The sequence below is a fragment of the Leopardus geoffroyi genome, chromosome E1 (assembly GCF_018350155.1).
Source record: "Leopardus geoffroyi isolate Oge1 chromosome E1, O.geoffroyi_Oge1_pat1.0, whole genome shotgun sequence".
Classification (NCBI taxonomy): Eukaryota; Metazoa; Chordata; class Mammalia; order Carnivora; family Felidae; genus Leopardus; species Leopardus geoffroyi.
Window position 1 is genome coordinate 27,627,810 of NC_059330.1, and position 20,863 is coordinate 27,648,672.

A 20,863-nucleotide genomic window follows, 5' to 3' on the forward strand; every position below is an offset into this window, starting at 1 on the left:
GTGTCTTTGTCCAACTGGAGAAGGTGTTTCATGTGGAGGGGCGTTACTTAGTCGCCAATGGGCGGGCGCCAGTGAAGCAGGGGAACCAATGAGTGTGAGACGTTGAGTGACAGCTGTCCAATAGGCACCCTCAGTGCTAGCACGGTTTGCGGCTTAAGCACTGCCGCGGTCTGAGGAATGTCAACTATTCAACATGGAGGCGGAGGTCGATAAGCTGGAACTGATGGTGAGTGTAAAGTAAAGGAGATCTACTGGGTAGCTTATTTCTCTCGGATGGCCTCCAAGGTGGGATGCAATTTCGAGTCGCCTGAAACCCTGGGCGGCAGAAGCTGGACCAGATTCAAGTTCCCTCCTCTTGTATCAAAGGGAGTTGCAGCCGCCTGGTCTCTTTTAACCGCCGCGGGGGAAGGGGTTACATCCGGGAAACTCGTGAGGGAAATGGCGGGAGATGCTGAGGTAGCTGGGCCTTTGGAATTCCTTGTTCCGTGCCCTAACCTTTCCGCCCCTCAAGGAACTGTGGCTCGTGCAGGCAGCATTTTTTGCATTTCTCCCCAAAAGACCCTAACCGCTCCAAGAAGGGGAGAGGTCGTTCACACTCAAAGAAAGGGGGATGGAAGGTGAGGTAGGGAATAAACCGAGGGGGGCGGAGAGAAATCCCATTAGGGCAGAGCCGTTCACGTTCTTCAAGGCGGGTTGAGAAAGTCTGAGAAAGGTTCTAGACTCGCGTGCACAACTTCTTAGCGGTCGAGGAAGCTCCAAGGCCAACATATGTTTGGATCGAAGGTGGTAGCCCTTGGGTGGGGGAAAGGTGTGAACGATGGGGACCTGAACCTCGAGCTCCTTTCTTGGAGCGCGGGAGGAATTGGGACAAGGAAGGTACCCTGCTTTCGAGTTGCCGAGTTTCATTCATTTATGAAAGTAGGGGGCGCGGGCGAATAATTGGAAAGGATTCAGGCGGCTGCTTGGCCTGCTCCGGGGCGCCAAGCTGAAGGGCTGTCCTAGTTTTTTTCTATGGATCCTTTACTGACTTGTTCTCTTTATTCCCTCTCTCCCATTCCTAGACTACCAGCTAGATCGCCCGCGCTTTTTTCTTCTTAGTTCCCCTTGTTCTATCTTCAGTCCTTACCCCCTCCCTGCATTACTATGTTTGAATTGGGCTGGCTTTCTTTAAAATGAGGAATTTGGAGGACGCGCCCACCATTGAGCTCCTGTCGGTTTTTTGTTAAAGAAAAATAACAATTAATTCAAAAAGCTCAAATCTTTCCTCTCCGTCTCAAACCGCCCGTCCCGCCTCCCCCGCCCTCCCATACCCTGGCATTACAATTTAGATATCATTTGTGTCAGCGTTGCTCTCCCCAAGTTGAACCTTATGTCACTTAGCATCTACACTTGTAGTGATCCTGGAAGAAACTGAGTACCATACCCTGATTCCCACCTCCAGAAAATGTGAGAGCTTGATACATCTTATTATTTTCTCCTGATGTATTAATGAATTGTAGCGGTTCTCCCGTACAAATTCGACTTGAAGTTTTCCAGTTGATTCTAACAATTTTGAGTTTTAATTTTCTTTGTGGGAGTAGGGGGAAATGGGGTGGGAGGGAATGGCAGTGAAGAAGGAAGTTTTTGCCGCTTTCCAAACCTGTAATAATGAACTTTCAGTTCAGAGTTTTGGTTTTTTTAAATCATGAAATGCCTTTAAAGCAACAAAAGAACCAAAAATATGTCAAGTATCCTAGTTTGATTTTGTCAACCGGCATCAATGTTTAACATCATCTTGCCCTTTTACCCATTCTAAATTTCTCCCTCCAGATGGAGATTTCTGCCTAATTGTAAGATGCTAAATGATACTAATTCTGCTTTTAACAGTTTTCCTCCCCCCTTAAGTTGACTGTTTATTTTTGAGGTACCAATTAAAGTTTTTTTGACTGCATGAAAGTCAGTATTCTCACAGGACTTTTTTTTTTAGATTGAACACAATTTTTATTTATTTAATTATTTTTTTTTTTTTGAGAGAGTGAGAGAGAGCGAGAGCGAGAGAGAGAGAGAGAGAGAGAGAGAAAATGAGCGGGGGAGGGGCAGAGAGGGAGGGAGACAGAATCTCAAGCAGGCTCCAGGCTCCGAGCTGTCAGCACATGGGGCTCTAACTCTCAAACTGTGAGATCGTGACTTCAGCTGAAGTCCGACGCTTATCCCACTGAGCCACCCAGGCGCCCCCTCTTTTTCCTTTTTAAATGTTTAGATTGAACACAATTTAAGGGGAAAATGATTAAGTGTACATCTTGAAAAAAGTAGGTTTTAGAAAACTTTGAGGTAGCCAGGCTCTTAAACTTTTAAGTGTATGAATGATTGGGTAGTTTTTAAAAATTCTTTTTAAGAGGTGAAGAGAAGAAAGCAGGTCTTCTTAAATTACTTGCAAGTAACCTAGTGGTAGCCTTCCCCTCCCCCCACTTCCAGTTATTAGTTTGTTTCCATAATCGTTAGTTTAAAAAATGTATTTGAACTATTACAGTTTTGTTATCACTGCTTTTTATTGATTGAATAGTAAAAGATGGTGCATCTCATCTTCAGATTTGCCATGTGCTATATCTATGAACTGGTTTATTTTCTAAGATTAGAAAGAAATGATTTCCTGTACAATCCTCTGAGTTTTGGTTCTACCTTACTTGAATAAAGGATTTGTTGAGGAACTAATTTTGAAAATTTATTAAATCAGGGGCCCCTGGGTGGCTCAGTCAGTTAAGCATCTGAGTTTGGCTCAGGTCATGATCTAATGATTCTGGGTTGGAGCCCCACCTCTGGCTCTGTGCTGACAGCTAAGGAGCCTGGAGCCTGCTTCAGATTCTGTATCTCCCTCTCTCTCTGCCCCTCCCCCACTCACTCTTTCTCTTTCAAAAAATAAATATTAAAAAAAATTTATAAAAAGAAAAGAAAATTTAGTAAGTGAAAGAGAATGTGTATTACTGAACTTTGAAAATAAAGTATTCTCACTTTGTAGATAGCCTGGATCCTCTTATTCTAAAAATTTTTCATATTTTTCTCATTTGGATTAATTTCTAATTCAGAAAATTAAACATTTCACTCTTAAATACTTCTATTTATTTATTTATGAATACTTTCCTTAAAACTTGATCCTTGGCTAGCAGAGTTGAACTGTTCTAATACGTGAGTTGTATGGCCTAGGATTTGAGGTCTAGTCATTCATGTTCCAGTTGTCCTGAATTTGAGTTCATTTCTAACTCAAATTAGGAGGTTCAATCTAACCAAGTAGCTGATTTAAAGAAAGATTAGTGAAAATGGAAAGTATTTTTGCATCAATCAACATTATTAATGGGGGAATAAACTCATTGTACTGTGATCTTTGTTCTCTTTTTCCCTGTCACGTACTGATTGAGTGATATTTGTCCACTGTTCTTTTGTGGTACCACAAGTGATTGTGCACAAAACTACAATGTTATACTATCATAATATTTCTATTTCTGGGCTTACATCTGACTTTTTTTTTTTTTTAATTTTTTTTTTTTCAACGTTTATTTATTTTTGGGACAGAGAGAGACAGAGCATGAACCGGGGAGGGGCAGAGAGAGAGGGAGACACAGAAACGGAAACAGGCTCCAGGCTCTGAGCCATCAGCCCAGAGCCTGACGCGGGGCTCGAACTCACAGACCGCAAGATCGTGACCTGGCTGAAGTCGGACGCTTAACCGACTGTGCCACCCAGGCGCCCCTACATCTGACTTTTGAATGGTGTCTTACCAGTTAAAAGGTTAGGATGGTGATAATTGGCTTGAATCCAAGAAAACCGGATTCTTAAAATTTCAGAAACTCCTCCTGTACCATATATTATTTTCTCCTTGATTTTTCTGTTGGAAGGAAATGGAGATGATTTCCTGTATTTAAGATCTTTAGGGGTTAACTGAAATTTTATTTATTTATCGATTTATAAAAATACGTTATTTTTAATTTTACGGACAGAGAGTGCAGGGGAGAGGGACAGAGTGGGTGGGGAGAAAGAGAGAGAAAATCTCAAACATGCTCCACGCTCAGCATAGAACCTGATGGGCTTGATCCCATGACCCCGGGCTCATGACCTGAGCTGAAATCAAGAGTTGGACACTCAACCGACTAAGCCACCCAGACGGCCCTATTTACATATTTTTTAAAGTTTATTTATTGCTTTAGAAAGACAGAGCATGTGTGTACATGTGCACAAGTGGGGAAGGGGCAGAGAGAGAGAGAGAGAGAGAGAGAGAGTTGCCAACAGGCTCTGTGCTTTCAGGGTGCAGCCCAACTCCAGGCTTGATTCCATGAACTGTGAGATCATGACTTAAGCTGAAATTAAGATTCAGATGCTTAACTGGCTGAGCCACCCAGGCGCCCAGGGGTTAACTGAAATTTTAAAATCTCCTTCCATAGTATTCTATTAGGAAGTCTTGTTTAGGAGACGTTAATTCCCTGGAAATCTGTAAACTCTTGAGATAAAAAGCCATAAGATGGTTATAGCTTTTTATTTCTTTTTTTTTTATTTAAAAAAAAATTTTAACGTTTATTTATTTTTGAGACAGAGAGAGACAGAGCATGAACAGGGGAGGGTCAGAGAGAGGGAGACACAGAATCTGAAACAGGCTCCAGGCTCTGAGCTGTCAGCACAGAGCCCGACGTGGGGCTCGAACTCATGGATCACGAGATCATGACCTGAGCTGAAGTCGGCCGCTTAACCGACTGAGCCACCTAGGCACCCCAGTTATAGCTTTTTAGTATGTAATGTAGTTTAGATTCAAGAAACATAGATTGGGCATTTAGAGATTGAGAAACTTATTTTACTTTTCATTTGTTTTCTCTGATATTCTTTTTTTTTTTTTAAGTTTGTTTGTTTGTTTGTTTATTTATTTAGAGAGAGAGCACATGAGCAGGACTGGGGCAGAGAGAGGGAGAAAGAGAGACTCCCAAGCAGACTCCACACTGCCAGCACAAAGCCCAATGTGGCTTTGAACCCACAAACAGTGAGATCATGACCCAAGCCAAAGTTAAAAGCTGGACACTCAACTGACTGAGCCACCCAGGTGCCCCTGTTTTCTCTGATATTCTTAATCATTTGCTATGGGGAGCTAACCAACAGGTCTCAAGAACAGTAATCTTTTTCACAACTTTGCTTTGGTAGTAATTATAACTGGTTTTGCTAATACCAGTCCTAACGTTTCAACAATACCCATGTTAATAACTTCTAAAGCTTAGGACGTATTTACACAATTCCTTTCTACAGATTTCTGTTGAATATTAATCATAGGTCAGTCATCAGAAAACTAGTATTTTGATATTTAAATTCAATTCTTTTTAACATTGATATACATATTCTTAGGTTTGGGGTGTCTTCTGTACAAAATGGCAGCCCTTCTTTAAATTCTTTTCACACTGAAGCTTCAACTGATGCAAGATGCTTTTGTGTTCCTTTCCTACCAATTTCTGCTAACGAATGCTCTGACTTTATTGCACTACTGTACTTTACAGCTAGCAGTGCAATAGTATTGTCAAAGCATCTGAAAGCAGAATGCACACCAGAATTTTGATTCTTGCCTTACATCTTTCTTCATTATCTGTGAGTAATTTATTACAACCTTTGTTACTAAAAAGTATATAATTTTATTACCCAAAGTGTATGTTTTAGAAAGTCATAACTTGAAGAAAAAAAATTTTTTTAACTAAAAGCTCACTGTCATAATGCATTATGAAACACACTGACATAATACTTATTATAGCTAGAGTTGTTATGGCTTGTTTAAATGAGTAGTGCTTTGTATTTTGCTTCTTTCTATCACAGATTTGGATAGGTTCTGGCAAATCTTTTTTTTTTTTGAGTTTTAAGGTGAATTAGTAAGTGATGAAAACAATCTCTGCTGTATATTTCATATGATAACTTGCCCCGAATCTTATTTGGTATTAATTTTGTGTACTATGTAGTTTGTACTTGAATTTAAAACTTAAGAATGTTTGTTTTAAAGTTCTTTTTTGTAATAATGAAATATAATAAAGTATACATTCATTACTTTTTTTGTAATTGATTTTGAGATATAACTTACAATAAAACTTACCAAATTTAGTTGTACAATTTGATGAGTTTTGACAAATGTGAACAGTCATGTAACCACCACCACAGACATAGTATAGAAAGAACATTTCTATCACCTAACGTTTCCTGCCCCTTTGTAGTCAACCTCCTCCCCTCAAACTTTCTGACAATCATTGATCTCTAGTTTTGCCTTTTCTAGAAGTTCACATAAATTGAATCATTTATAACTTGCAGTTTTTTGTGCCTGGCTTCTTGCACTTAACACAATAAGATTCATCCATGTTGTTGTACATATTAGTAGTTAGATCATTTTCATTGCTGCGTAGTATTCCATCGCTATAGACTTACAAATTGTTTATCCATTTACTAGATTATGGATTTTGGGATGTTTGTAGGTTTTGCCTATTATGAATAAAGTTATTGTCGTATTTATACATTGTGGTATAAGTCTTTGGACATAATGTTTTTTGTAATGTTTGGACGTAATGTTTTTGTTTCTCTGGGGTAGTGTGATAAAATATATGCTTCATCTCATAAGAAATTGCTGAAATCTTTACCAAAGCTGTGATTTAGGGTTCCAGTTTCACCACATCTTTACCAACATTTGGTATCTTGGTATTGTCAGTCTTCTTCATTTTAGCTATTCTAGTAGTTGTGTAGTGGTATCTCATTAGTTTAAATTTGCATTTCCAGAATGGCTAATGATATTGAACATCTTTTCATGTGCTTGTTTGCAGTTGATATATCTTCTCTAGTGAAATATCTGTTGAAATCTTTGAATCAGTTTTCAAATTGAAATGTTTGTCTTTTTAATTATTATGAGAGCCCTTTAATTTTCTCTGTTATTTACCCTCTCACATAAAAAATTTTGATGAAGTCCAATTTACACATTTATTCTTCTATGGATTATGGTTTCTGTGTTCTATCTCACAAATCTTTGCCTAACTCAAGGTCACAAATGTTTCTTTTATATCTGTAGTTTTAGTTTTTACATTTAACTATTTGTATTTATTTATTAATGTTTACCTATCTTTTTGAGAGAAAGAGAGAGAGACAGAGTGTGAGTGGGGGAGCGGCAGAGAGAGAAGGGACACAGAATCCAAAGCAGGCTCCAGGCTCTGAGCTGTCAGCACAGGGCCCAATATGGGGCTCGAACACACAAGCCATAAGATCATGACCTGAGCCGAAGTCAGACGCTTAACCGACTGAGCCACCCCGGTGCCCCTATTTACTTTTTTTAAAAGTTTACTTTGAGAGAGAGAGAGACAGAGTTCCTGAGTGGGGGATGGGCAGTAAGAAACTGAGATAGAATCCCAAGCAGCCTCCACACTGTCAGCACAGAGCAGGATATGGGGCTTGAACCCACAACTGTGAGATCGTGACCTCAGCCAAAGTGAAGAGCGGGGCATTTAACCAACTGAGCCATCCAGGTGCCCCTAGGTTTCACATTTAGATCTCTGTCCATTTAGAGTTAATTTTTGTATGTGGTATTAAGTGAGAGTAGAAGTTCTTTTTATTTATTTTTCCATATGGATATTCCCTTGTTCTTTGTTGAAAAGATTATCATTTCCCCATTGAATTACCTTAGCTCCTTTGTAATAAATCAGTTGAACAAGTGTGTATGGGTTGGTTTACTTATTTTTGAACTATTTTGTTCCTTAATGTCATATCATACTGTCGTGATTGCTGTAGCTTTATAGTAAGTCTTGAAATCATCTAATATAATGCCTCAGACTTTGTTCTTGTTTTCTAAAAATTTTAAATTATTTTGCATCTCAAATAAGTTTTTTGTTTTGTTTTGTTTTGTTTTTTTGTCAATTTCTACCAAAAAGCCTGCTGGGATTTTGATTATGTTGAATTTAAAGAATAATTTGGGGAGATTTGATATTTTAAGAATAATGAATTTTTTGATTAATTAACATCTCTTCATTTATTAGATCTTTTAAAATTTCTCTCTGGGGTACCTGGTTGACTTGGTCAGTTGGGCATCTATCTGACTCCTGATTTTGGGTCAGGTCATGAACTCATGGTCATGAGATTGAGCCTGGTTGGGGAATCTTGCTCTTCGTCTCCCTCTGCACCTCCCCTGTTTGCACCTGCACGTGCTCTCTCTCTCTCTCTCTCTCTCTCTCTCTCTCTCTCTCTGTCTCTCATTCTCTAAAAAATAATTCTCAACAGTGTTTTTTAGTTTTCAGTGTATAGGTCTTGTTTATAAGCTTTTTATAACCTGTGGAGTATGACTTCTATTAGTGCTCTAGATCATAAAAATAGACCAAAACTGTTATAATGTGTATTGCAAATAAATTGAATTTCAGAAAAAAGTAAGCTATTTGTTAAACAAATGTCCTTAAAAGCTGGAAGAATGGATGCAAGAGGGAAGAAAGATAGTTGAGATATTATTAGGCATCATTTGGACATCATTTGGTAGGGGATGAAGAACATGACTGCTTTTGATAAAACCATTTTATTCCCAAATTTTGTATATAAAGTCTTTGAGTTACTTCCCTTGCCTCCAGTGTGGCTGTTTTCTTCTTTGGCATTCATTCATTCATTCATTCATTCATTTAAAATGTTTATTCATTAAAAAATTTTATTTTAATGTTTTTATTTATTTTTGAGAGAGAGAGAGAGAGAGAGCAAGCAGGGTAGGGGCAGACAGAGACAGAGACACAGAATCTGAATCTGAAGCAGGCTCCAGGCTCTGAACTGTCAGCACAGAGCCTGACATGGGGCTGGAACCCATGAGCCATGAGATCATGACCTGAGCCAAAGTCAGACGCTTAACCAACTGAGCCACCAGGCATCCCCATTTTTTTTTTGTTGTTGTTGTTTGTTTGTTTGTTTTTGAGAGAGAGAGGGTGAAAGTGAGCAAGGGGCAGAGAGAGAGGGAAAGACAGAGAGAATCCCATGAGGGGCAGAGGGAGAGAGAGCGAGAAAGAGAAGTGGGGCTCACCCTAAGTGGGACTCATGTTCACCTGAAGCAGGGCTCAAGCTCACCTGAAGCTGGGCTCAAGCTCAGCTGAGTTCACCCAATGCATGACTTGAACTCATGAATGGCGAGATCATGACCGAGCTGAAATCTAGAGTTGGGCTCTTAACCAACTGAGCCACTCAGATGCCTCTTAAACTGTATTTTTGATGTGAACACATCTTTGATTTAAAGAATAGGGTATGAGAGGCCATACATATGAACCCATTTAAAATCAAGTGGGAAGTTTTCTTCTTCCTTGGAGCAAAGTAAAAGTTTTAAAACAAAAAAATCTTACATTTGTTACCCAAATATAATACAACGTTTCAATATTAATATCTCCGATAAATAAAATTTATTCTTTAAAAAAATATTTTTTTGTTTATTTATTTTTGAGAGAGAGAGAGACAGCATGAACAGGGCAGGGGCAGAGAGAGAGGGAGACACAGAATCCGAAGCAGGCTCCAGGCTCTGAGCTGTCAGCACAGAGCCTGGCATGGGGCTCGAACCCGTGAACCGCAAGATCATGACCTCAAATGGTGAGATATCATGACCTGAGTAGAAGCTGGACACTTAACTGACTGAGCCACCCAGGAGCCACCAAATTTATTCTTTTTTATTTATTTATTTATTTTTTTAATTTTTTTTTTCAACGTTTATTCATTTTTGGGACAGAGAGAGACAGAGCATGAACAGGGGAGGGGCAGAGAGAGAGGGAGACACAGAATCGGAAACAGGCTCCAGGACCAAATTTATTCTTAAATAGGCTTTTTTTTTTTTTTTTTTTTTTTAAGTTTATGTATTTTGAGAGAGAGAGAGAGAGAGAATCCCAAGCAGGCTCCTTGATGTCAGCTCACAGCCCAACTTGGCTCTTGAACCCATGAACTGTGAAATCATAACTTGAGCTGTGATCAAGAGTAGGATGCTTAATTGAGCATTAATTGATTAATGATTAAGCATTAATTGATGCTTAACTGAGCCACCCAGGCACCCCTTCAATTAGATTTTAAAAAGGTTATACTTCTAATTTGTCTCAATATATAACATTTTAGAATTTTTTTCAAGTTTATTTATTTAGAGAGAGAGAAAAAGAGAGAGAGCATGGGGCGCCTGGGTGGCGCAGTCGGTTAAGCGGCCGACTTCAGCCAGGTCATGATCTCTAGGTCTGTGAGTTCGAGCCCCGCATCGGGCTCTGTGCTGACAGCTCAGAGTCTGGAGCCTGTTTCAGATTCTGTGTCTCCCTCTCTCTCTGCCCCTCCCCCGTTTATGCTCTGTCTCTCTCTGTCCCAAAAATAAATAAACGTTGAAAAAAAAAAAATTAAAAAAAAACAAAAAAGAGAGAGAGAGAGACAGAGGATCCAAAGCAGGCTCTGTGCTGACAGCAGTGAGCCTGATGTGGGGCTCAAACTCACGAATTAGAGATCATGACGTGAACCGAAGTTGGATGTTCAGCCGACTGAGCCATCCAGGTACCCCAGTATGTAACACTTTAAAACTTTGAATAAGTCAATCCTTGATTCTATGACTCAATGTTTTTGTTCTCATTTTATCAATGAGGAAATAATCTCAGTTTTTGCTAAGATTTTCATTTAGTAAGGAGTGGCTGGCTGGCTCAGTCCCAGGAATGGGTGAGTCTTGATCTCAGGGTCATGATTGAGCCCCATTTTGTGTGCAGAGTTTACTTAAATAAAAACTTAAAAAAAAAAGATTTTCATGTAGTGACTGATTGTAAAATATGCCTACATTATTAGAACTATTTATTTTTGTTAGGAAATGTGAGAGTTTTGTAACTTTTATAAATTCCTCCTTTCTCCACTTGATCTGCCTAATTGTAAATGATAGTACTTCATACTTTCAGTAAGTGTTACTAGGGCAGGCTAGTACTAAAGTATAACATATTAACATGTTATGAAACTTATCTGAGAGAGAAATTAAATACATTGAGACAGATGCCATGATGGGACAAGTAAATACCAGGTTCTATGCGGGGCACATTGGAAGGAGGTACCTAAGGGCACCTGGCTGTCTCAGTCAGAGGAGCCTGCAACACTTAATCTTGGGGGTCTGAGTTTGAGCTCCACGTTGTTGGTTGTAGAGATTACATAAATAAATAAAATTAAAAAAAAAAAAAGGAAAGAAAGCAGAGGAGAAAATTTATTAAAAAAAAAAAAAAAAGAAAAGAAAAGAGGCACCTAATCTGGGGAAGGCTTCTTGTTAGAGGTGAAATTTAATCTGAGACTTCAACGATGAGCTGGTATTAGCCAGTGAAGGAAACAGTAAATGTTCCAGGCAAAGGAAGCAGTGCATGTGAAAGGCTAGAGATGAGAGGTGTTACCCGACTGGGGGAAACTACCAGTGGGTCAGCAGTGTTGAGAAGGGGAGCAGTAAGGTTGAGATGAAGAACCCATTATATCAATATTGTAGCTAATTTAAGTTGAAAACTTCTACCACACTGTTTTTCTTTATTATGTTCCTAAACATTTTATATATTTATGTTCTGTGGTAATCATGAACCTATGTTCTTTAATTAAAAAAATCTTTATATACATACACTTCAGGTTTTGGGTAAACTATAGGGAAATTTAACTTTTTTTTTTTTTTGAAATTTAACTTCTGATTCTGTCATTGTGTATTGATTTTTGTGTTCTACATGTTTCATTGCCCTGTTTATTTCATGTAAGATAGCATAAACGAGAAGTCTAAAAAAAATAACCGAAAGGAATGTTTATCTGAATATTCTTGTAATAATACCATGTCTATCATTTACATGTACCACAGTGACCTACTCTGGTTTTTTCTTTCCCCCAAAGAAAATAGTAGTATTCTAGTAAAGTGAATGATTCACCCCAATTCTTTACTCTTCTGTGGATCCATATTCTATTGTGGTTTTTGTTGAGATATAATTGACATATATCATTATATTAACTTCAGATGTACAAAATAGTGATTCAGTATGTGTATATATTGTGAAATGATCACAGTAAGTCTAGTTAAACTCCATTACCACACATAGTTATATATTTTTCTACTTTTTTACTTATTTAAATTTTTCACAAGGCTTTAAGATCTGCTCTCATCAACTTTCGAACATACGATACAATATTAACTATAGTCACCATACTGTACATTACATACCCCTGACTTACTTATTTTGTAACTGGAAGATTGTACCTGTGTCCACATGGTTTCGTGATGGGCAAAGTACATTTCCCTGCTTCTGGATGTGCTGTGGCCAGTGACATACGGATAGAGTGGACAGTGTGCCAACTCTGAATTTGAAAGGCTTTGTGTATTTCTGCTAACCCTGTTATCTCCATGAGAAGAATTATCTTCTGGTTCAAAGAGTATGAGAGACACCTGGCAATAGAACTGCAATGAGAGCCACCAAACTCAGCCTAACCTAGAGCACCAGATTCCAGCCAAGTTGCACTTGAAATCAGGAGTTGGACGCTTGAATGACTGAGCCACCCAGGCACCCCAGAAATCAGTGATTTTAAAAAACAGCGTGGATATTTGGCACGATGAATTCAGTGTAGCTGAGGTTGTAAGATGTGAGGCACTGATGAAGAGCATGTTATTGTCATCTTGTGAAAAATTATACTAAAAGTTGGGATCAATTCTACAGGCATTGGAAACCCCAATGATCTTTTCTTTTTTTAAATAAAGATTTTATTTTTAAGTAATCTCTATCCAACATGGAGCTCAAACCTATAACCCCGAGATCAAGAGTCACACCCTACCAACTGATCTAGCCAGGTGCCCCAACCCCGATGATTTTTTTTTTTACCATTTAATTTGATTTATTTATTTATTTTTTTTATTTACATCCAAGTTAGCATATAGGGCAACAATGATTTCAGGAGTAGATTCCTTTTTTTTTTTAAATGTTTATTTATTTTATTTTATTTTATTTTATTTTATTTTATTATTATTTTTTTTAACGTTTATTTATTTTTGAGACAGAGAGAGACAGAACATGAACAGGGGAGGGTCAGAGAGAGGGAGACACAGAATCCGAAACAGGCTCCAGGCTCCGAGCTGTCAGCACAGAGCCCGACGCGGGGCTCGAACTCACGGACCTAGAGATCATGACCTGAGCCGAAGTCGGCCGCTCAACCGACTGAGCCACCCAGGCGCCCCTATTTATTTTATTTTTGAGACAGAGGGAGACAGCATGAGTGGTGGAGGGTCAAAGAGAGAGAGGGAGACATAGAATCCAAAACAGGCTCCAGGCTTTGAGCTGTCAGCACAGAGCCCGATGTGGGGTTCGGACCCATGAACCGTGAGATCATAACCTGAGCTGAAGTTGGATGCTCAACCGGCTGAACCACCCAGGCGCCCCAGGAGTAGATTCCTTAATGTCCCTTATCCATTTAGCCCATCCCCCCCCCCCCCACAACCCCTCCAGTACCCTCTGTTTTCCATATTTAAGAGTCTCTTATGTTTTTGTCCCCCTTCCTGTTCTTATATTATTTTTACTTCCCTTCCCTTATGTTCATCTGTTTTGTATCTTCAAGTCCTCATATGAGTGAAGTCATATGATATTTGTCTTTCTCTGACTGACTAATTTCATTTAGCATAATACCCTCTAGTTTCATCCACGTAGTTGTGAATGGCAGATTTCATTCTTTTTCATTGTTGAGTAATACTCCATTGTGTGTGTGTGTGTGTGTGTGTGTGTGTGTGTGTGTGTGTGTTTGTGTACCACATTTTCTTTATCCATTCATCCATCAATGGACATTTGGGTTCTTTCCATACTTTGGCTATTATTGATAGAGCTGCTATAAACATTGGGGTGTATGTGTCCCTTTGAAACAGCATACCTGTATCCCTTGGATAAATACCTAGTAGTGCAATTGCTGGGTTGTAGGGTAGTTCTATTTTTAATTTTTTGAGGAACCTCCATACTGTTTTCCAGAGTGGCTGCACCAGTTTGCATTCCCACCAGCAGTGCAAAAGAAATCCTCTTTCTCTGCATCCTCACCAGCATCTGTTGTTGCCTGAGTGGTTAATGTTAGCCATTCTGACAGGTGTGAGGTCGTACCTCAGTGTGGTTTTGATTTGTATTCCCCTGACGATGAGTGATGTGGAGCATTTTTTTCATGTGTAAGTTGGCCATCTGGATGTCTTCTTTGGAGAAGTGTCTATTCATGTCTTTTGCCCATTTCTTCACTGGATTATTTGCTTTTTGGGTGTTGAGTTTGATAAGTTCTTTCTAGATTTTGGATACTAACCCTTTATCTGATATGTCGTTTGTAAATATCCTCTCCCATTCCATTGGTTGCCTTTTAGTTTTGCTGGTTGTTTCCTTTGCTGTGCAGAAGCTTTTTATTTTGATGAGGTCCCAAGAGTTCATTTTTGTTTTAGTTGTCCCTTGCCTCTGGAGACCTGTTGAGTAAGAAGTTGCTGAGGCCAGGTCAAAGACGTTTTTGCCTGCTTTCTCCTCTAGGATTTTAATGGCTTCCTGTCTTAGGTTTAAGTCTTTCATCCATTTTGAGTTTATTTTTGTGTATGGTGTAAGAAAGTGGTCCAGGTTTATTTTTCTGCATGTCATTGTCCAGTTTTCCCAGCACCACTTGCTGAAGAGACTGTCTTTATTCTATTGGATATTCTTTCCTGCTTTGTCAAAGATGAGTTGGCCATATGTTTGTGGGTCCATTTCTGGGTTCTCTATTCTGTTCCATTGATCTGAGTGCCTTTTCTTGTGCCAGTACCATACTGTCTTGATGATTACAGCTTTGTAATACAGCTTGAAGTCCGCAACCCAATGATTTTTTTTTTAACGTTTATTTATTATTGAGAGACAGAGAGACAGAGCATGAACATGGGAGGGGCAGAGAGAGGGGGAGACATCAAGTCTGAAGCAGGCTCCAGGCTCTGAGCAAGCTGTCAGCACAGAGCCTGACGCAGGACTTGAACTCACAAACTGAGATCATGACCTGAGCTGAAGTCGGATGCTCAACCAACTGTGCCACCCAGGTACCTCACCCCAATGATCTTTAAGTAAAGAGTGACTTAGTACACAGAATGCCCTTAAACGCAAAAAAATTTGCTTTTGGGGCACCTGGGTGGCTCAGTTGGTTGTGTCCAAGTCTTGATTTAGGCTCAGGTCATGATCACAGGGTCATAGGATTGAGCCCTGCATTAGGCTCCCCACTCAGCATGGAGCCTGCTTAAAGACTCTCTCTCTCTCTCTCTCTCTCTCCCTCTCTCTCTCTCTCTCTCTCTCCCTCTCTCCCTCTGCCCCTCTCCCCTGCTCATGTGCGTGCTCTCTCTCTAAAAAAAAACTGCTTTAAATAATTTTTATGCATGTAATATATGTTCATTGTAATTTATTAGAAGACAGATATGTAAAATGAAAAACACCCTTCAATTCTATGACTATTAAGACATAGGTAAAATAGGTATTTTTTTGTAGATATATCTTTTGGACTATTGTTTTTCTAAACCAAGTTTGTTAAATATATTTTGAAAATCTGGCCCTGTAGTCCATTATGTGTCCATAGAACACTTAACACAAATAATCTAGGATTCTGAAAGCTTTAAAAAAGTTAAATAGACTACCTTCAACTGATAAAACCAATCTTTTATAGGCAAGGGCTTGCGTATGTGTACTACCCTAATAATTGTAGGGTAGTACAATAATAATAATAATAATAATAATAATAATAATAATGGTAATAATTATAAGCCTACATATTAGAACCTGATGAACTTGGAGCTTCTGCTCATTTTCTTCTGCTTTGATGTTACTATTTGCTGGAAATAACATGTCTGCAACCTGGTGCTTGTGCATATTAGTGCTTATCAGTTTTAGACCTGCATTGGCATGTGTTTGTTCTATTTGGAAGAGACTGGATAATCAAGTCTCCAGCAGAAATATACAAAAAACAATTGTGATTTTGTATACATTAGAGGTGGCCCTCAACTTGTTGAGAACTTCAAATATTTCTTCTTAAAATAGGCTTTAGATGGTGGTTGGGTTCCCACGCTGTTTGTTCTTTCAAAGTAATGAATGTTCTTTCATCTTCCTTTTTGTCATTGAACATTTGGTTGTATATTAAAAACTCAGGGATATAAAAAGGAAGACAGGGCTTTTTCCATCAAGACATTTGAAATCAAGTGGTGATGCTACTGAGCAAATGATTATAATATAATAAATGAAATGGTAAGCTGGAGCCATGAATAAAAGAAAATGAGGGTAGATAAAGGTGTTTCAAAATCTGCATTGGAGAGAGGGGTGCATTCATTAAGTATTAGATTCTTTGGGAAAAAAAAAAAAAACAACCCAAAACAAAAAATATTGGATTCTTTGGTTGATAATATAACCTAGATCTGGAAGTATTACAATGCCCAGTTCTCCCATTAAATAATGTTTCTAAGTTAAATGTATTTCTTTTTTAAAAATTTTTAATGTTTATTTTTGAGAAAGAGACAGAAAGAGTGAGTGGGGGGGAGGGGCAGAGAGAGAGAGGGAGACAGAATCTGAAGCAGGCTCCAGGCTCTGAGCTGTCAGCACAGAGCCTGATGCCGGGCTTGAACTCATGAACCATGAGCTCATGACCCGAGCTGAAGTCAGACGCTCAACCGACTGCACTACCCAGGTGCCCCTGTAAAATGTATTTTTAAGCCTAGCTACTGAGCCTAGAATGTACCTCTACCAACTCCTCTCATCTCAGACAAGACTGCCGTATTTCTTCCTTTTCCTGTGATTTGATGCTGTTGAGACAAACTCATAAGCCGATGTGTTTGCTTTTTTACAGCACTGGTCCTTTTAAAAGGGAGCTCTATTGTGGCAGTATGAATCTATAGGTTGTTTGTAAAAGGAAGTTTTTTTAACTTGGTCTGCAATTCTTTCCTCCTTGCAGTTGAGTGGTATGTAATACAGTGTGCCATTTACTTTAAAGCCTTAAGCCAATTATAATAAAACTAGTATAACAATATTATATGTTTATGAAATTTGTAGCATATTGTAAAATTCAAAGTTATTTCCTAAACTATTCCTTTTTCCATTTTTTTAAGTATCTTCCTTACAGTCCCAGTCTGTTTCCAAGTATATTCAAATGGCAGAATGTAATTTGGCTGTCTTTGGGGCTTTAATATTGATCTCAATGGACTTTTCCCAGCTAAATTGCATATTTTATTTATCACTCTCAGGATGGGTATAAAAATTTCCATTTATTTTTGTTTCTGATTTAGAAGAAAACTGGCTTCTGAAAATATGAATGTCTTGTGTGTTTTTTCTTTAAAGCACTAGTTTTTTATTTTAAATATTATAATGTTCCTAAGAATAACGTCACTTAAAGGTAAATAAAGAGTAACCTCACATTGCTTCTCAGCCTTTTGGCTAAGGTGGAGTGTAAAGAGTAACCTCACTGTTTACAAGGCTTTAAGAGACTAATTTAAAACTGACAAGGGCTAGTGAATGATGTTTAGCAGTATCAATTTGCTCCATTAATCAGACACTAATGAATTTTGGGGACTATATTAATTGGTCAGGAAATTTCCTACCATGTGACTAAAAAGTTTTCCTTTTATGACCAGATCCTAGAACCCTATCGATATTGTCTCTGCTGTGTAAATAGCTCTGAGTAGTGCAATATTGCTTATAGGGTTTTGGTGTTTGGGAAGAACAATGGGCAGGTTGCAGAAACTATGTAGCTGAAACTGAAGCAACATTCATCTTTGTTTAGGAAGAAAACAAATAGTAGAAGCTAATTCTTAATATAAACCTTAAATCTGAAACTCAAATGTCGATTTTTAATGTCTTAGGAGGAAATTTATCTTCTAAATTTTAACATTTTGATAAATTAAAAGGGTTTATTTGTAGAATTATGAAATAATAGAATGATAGTGTTGAAGGGGACCTTAGATTTCCAACTCTCTCATTTAATAGAAGAGACCCAGAGAGATGGAAGACTTACTTAGGGCCACATAGCTTGTTAGGGATAACAGGGTTAGAACTTCTACCATGTATCTCAATCCTTTTCTTTTTCCTGGACCATACGACTAGATTGTGTTCAGAGGGAATTTTTATAAATTTATTTTATTTATTTATTATTTTTTTTAAGTTTATTTATTTATTTATTTTTTTTTTTTTTTTTTTTTTTTTTTTTTAAATTTTTTTTTCAACGTTTATTTATTTTTGGGACAGAGAGAGACAGAGCATGAACGGGGGAGGGGCAGAGAGAGAGGGAGACACAGAATCGGAAACAGGCTCCAGGCTCTGAGCCATCAGCCCAGAGCCTGACGCGGGGCTCGAACTCACAGACCGCGAGATCGTGACCTGGCTGAAGTCGGACGCTTAACCGACTGCGCCACCCAGGCGCCCCAAGTTTATTTATTTTGAGAGAGCAAGTGAGCACGAGCAGGGCAGGGGCGGAGAGAGGGAGAGAGAGAATCCCAAGCAGGCTCTGTGCTGTCAGGGTGTGGCCCACGAACTGCGAGATCATGACCTGAACCAAAATCAAGAGTACCGACACTTAATTAACTGAGCCACCCAGGTGCCCCCAGAGGGAGTTTTTTAATAGGCTAACCAGTGATAGATTTGAAACTGAAAAAAACCCAAACTTTAAACTTTAACTTTAGGTAAAGTTTTTACATTTGTCCCCCATCTATGTGACTTTTATTGGCTTTAATGTTATGTATATCACATATAGACTTTGGTTCAACTGCTTAAAAAACATACTAATGAAAATACAACTAGAGGCAAATCACTTAGATTTTTTTATTTTTAAATGTTTATTTTTGAGAGAGAGAGCACACATATGTGCGCACCTGAGCAGGGGAGGGGCAGAGAGATTGGGGGATAGAGGATCTGAAGCAGGCTCTGTGCTGACAGCTGAGATCCCCATCCTGGGGCTCGGACTCACAAACAGAACTGTGAGATCATCACCTGAGCCAAAGTTGGACGATAACCCACTGAGCCACCCAGGTGCCCCTAGACTATTTCTTCATTTATAAAATGAAGAGTTCAAATCAGTGAATCTTGAACAATTGCATTGGTATCCTTTTCTTTTTTGTTCCCTGCTTATTCCCTAGCCCACTGATTCACTAATGAGTAAATACTTGCTCTGTGTATTATCACAAAATATTCTGTTCAATTCTTCATAGAGGATTACATTCTACTTTCAAGCTGTTTTCCCATTCTACTTTCAAGCTTTTTCTTTTAAAAAGTTTTTAATTGTGATAAAATATATATAACAAAATTTACCATTTTATCAATTTTAAGTTTACAGTTCAGTGGTATTAAGTACATTCTTATTGGTGTATAACCATTACCACCATGCATTTCCAGAACTTCTTCATTTTTCCTAACTGAAACTCTGTACCCATTGAACGATAACTCCCCATTCCCTCCTCCCCCTGTCTTTGAAAGTCTGTTTACAATTCTGTGTAACTTCTGAAATATTTTTCAAATAGAAATGTGGGTACATTACTCAAGGTGGGGGTGGGAATTTTAAAAAATCTTTTTAAAGCAGAAGTAAGTATACATAGCAGCTAGGGGGAGGAAAAGGTGGGAAATCCTGATTTTTAGCATTTGCCAGTTTCCCTGGTGTAAATATTTACACCTTGACCGATTTCAAACTACCAGCATGATGTCATTGAAACTGGATTTGGGAGGACATGCACAGTAGTAGCACATGATACAGTATTTTCACTATGTACATATGATAGATCTCAAGAGCATATATAATAGTAATATATAGTAAAATAACTAGGAAGTTATGGTTTTTTAGTATGTATTTATTTTTAATAATTTATTTAGTGGTACATTTATAGAATTTAAATTTTAGTTATACCTGTGTTTAACAATTGTGGTTTGCAAACAGTTTTGAAAATTTAGCTGAGTTTATCATATCATTGATTGGAAGCACCCTCTTTGGTATCTTATTAAAATGTAAGTTACTTAAAAGCAGGAACCACTTATTGTTGATACAGTTCGATGATTTTATTTTATATTTTTAAAAAGTTTATTTATTTATTTTGAGAGAGGGAAAGTGCAGTAGAGAGAGAATCCCTAGCAGCCTCCATACTGTCAGCACAGAGCCCGACTTGGGACTCCATCTCACAAATGGAGAGATCATGACTTGAGCTGAAATCAAGAGTTGCACACTTAACCGACTGAGCCACCCAGGTGCCCCATTTTGATGATTTTAATAAATAGTGGACCTCAAGGTATTACAGGAAGCCATAGCTAAAACTGCTGTCTTGAAAAGAAAACATTGTTAAATGGTCTTTGAGATTATGCTGGTTAAACTTTAAGCAGAACTAAAATATCAAATTAAAAACCACCACATCTGTTTAAGAATTTCCATTTCGTAAACAAGTTAAAAGTCTCCTAGAGTAAAGATTTTTTTTTTTTTAGTTCCAGTGTAGTTAACATATAGTTTTATATTACTTTCAGGTGTAAAATACAGTGATTCAACAGTTCCATATATTACTCAGTGCTCATAAAGATAAGGGTACTCTTAATCCCCTTCACATATTTCACCTATCCCCCCACATCCCCTCTGTTTGCTCTCTGTGGTTAAGTGTTTTTTGGTTTCTCTCTGTCTTCCTTTTTCCTTTGTTCATTTTTTTGTTTCTTAAATAATACATATGAGTGAAATCATATGGTATTTGTCTTACTCTGACTGGCTTATTTCACTAGATACTCTCTAGCTCTATCTATATTGTTGGAAATGGCTAGATTTCATTCTTTTTAATTGCCCAATAGTATTCCATTATGTATGTGTGTGTATGTGTATATATATCACATATTCTTTATCCATTCATTTATCAATGGACACTTGGGCTGATTCCATAGTTTGGCTATTGTAAATAATGCTA

The 20,863-nt window shown here is 38.2% G+C and overlaps 1 protein-coding gene across 3 annotated transcripts in view; it reads left to right on the plus strand.

The window, feature by feature from the left end:
* The first annotated feature begins 105 nt into the window (after positions 1–105).
* Positions 106–20,863, plus strand: part of SKA2 (spindle and kinetochore associated complex subunit 2) — a 47,228-nt gene continuing 26,470 nt past the window's right edge. The window contains exon 1 of one of the 3 annotated variants that reach the window (XM_045488204.1): positions 106–226. In XM_045488204.1, the coding sequence (XP_045344160.1) occupies positions 194–226 (33 nt within the window). In that variant the 5' untranslated portion in view covers positions 106–193. The other 2 variants (XM_045488205.1, XM_045488203.1) reach the window with 2 other exon arrangements.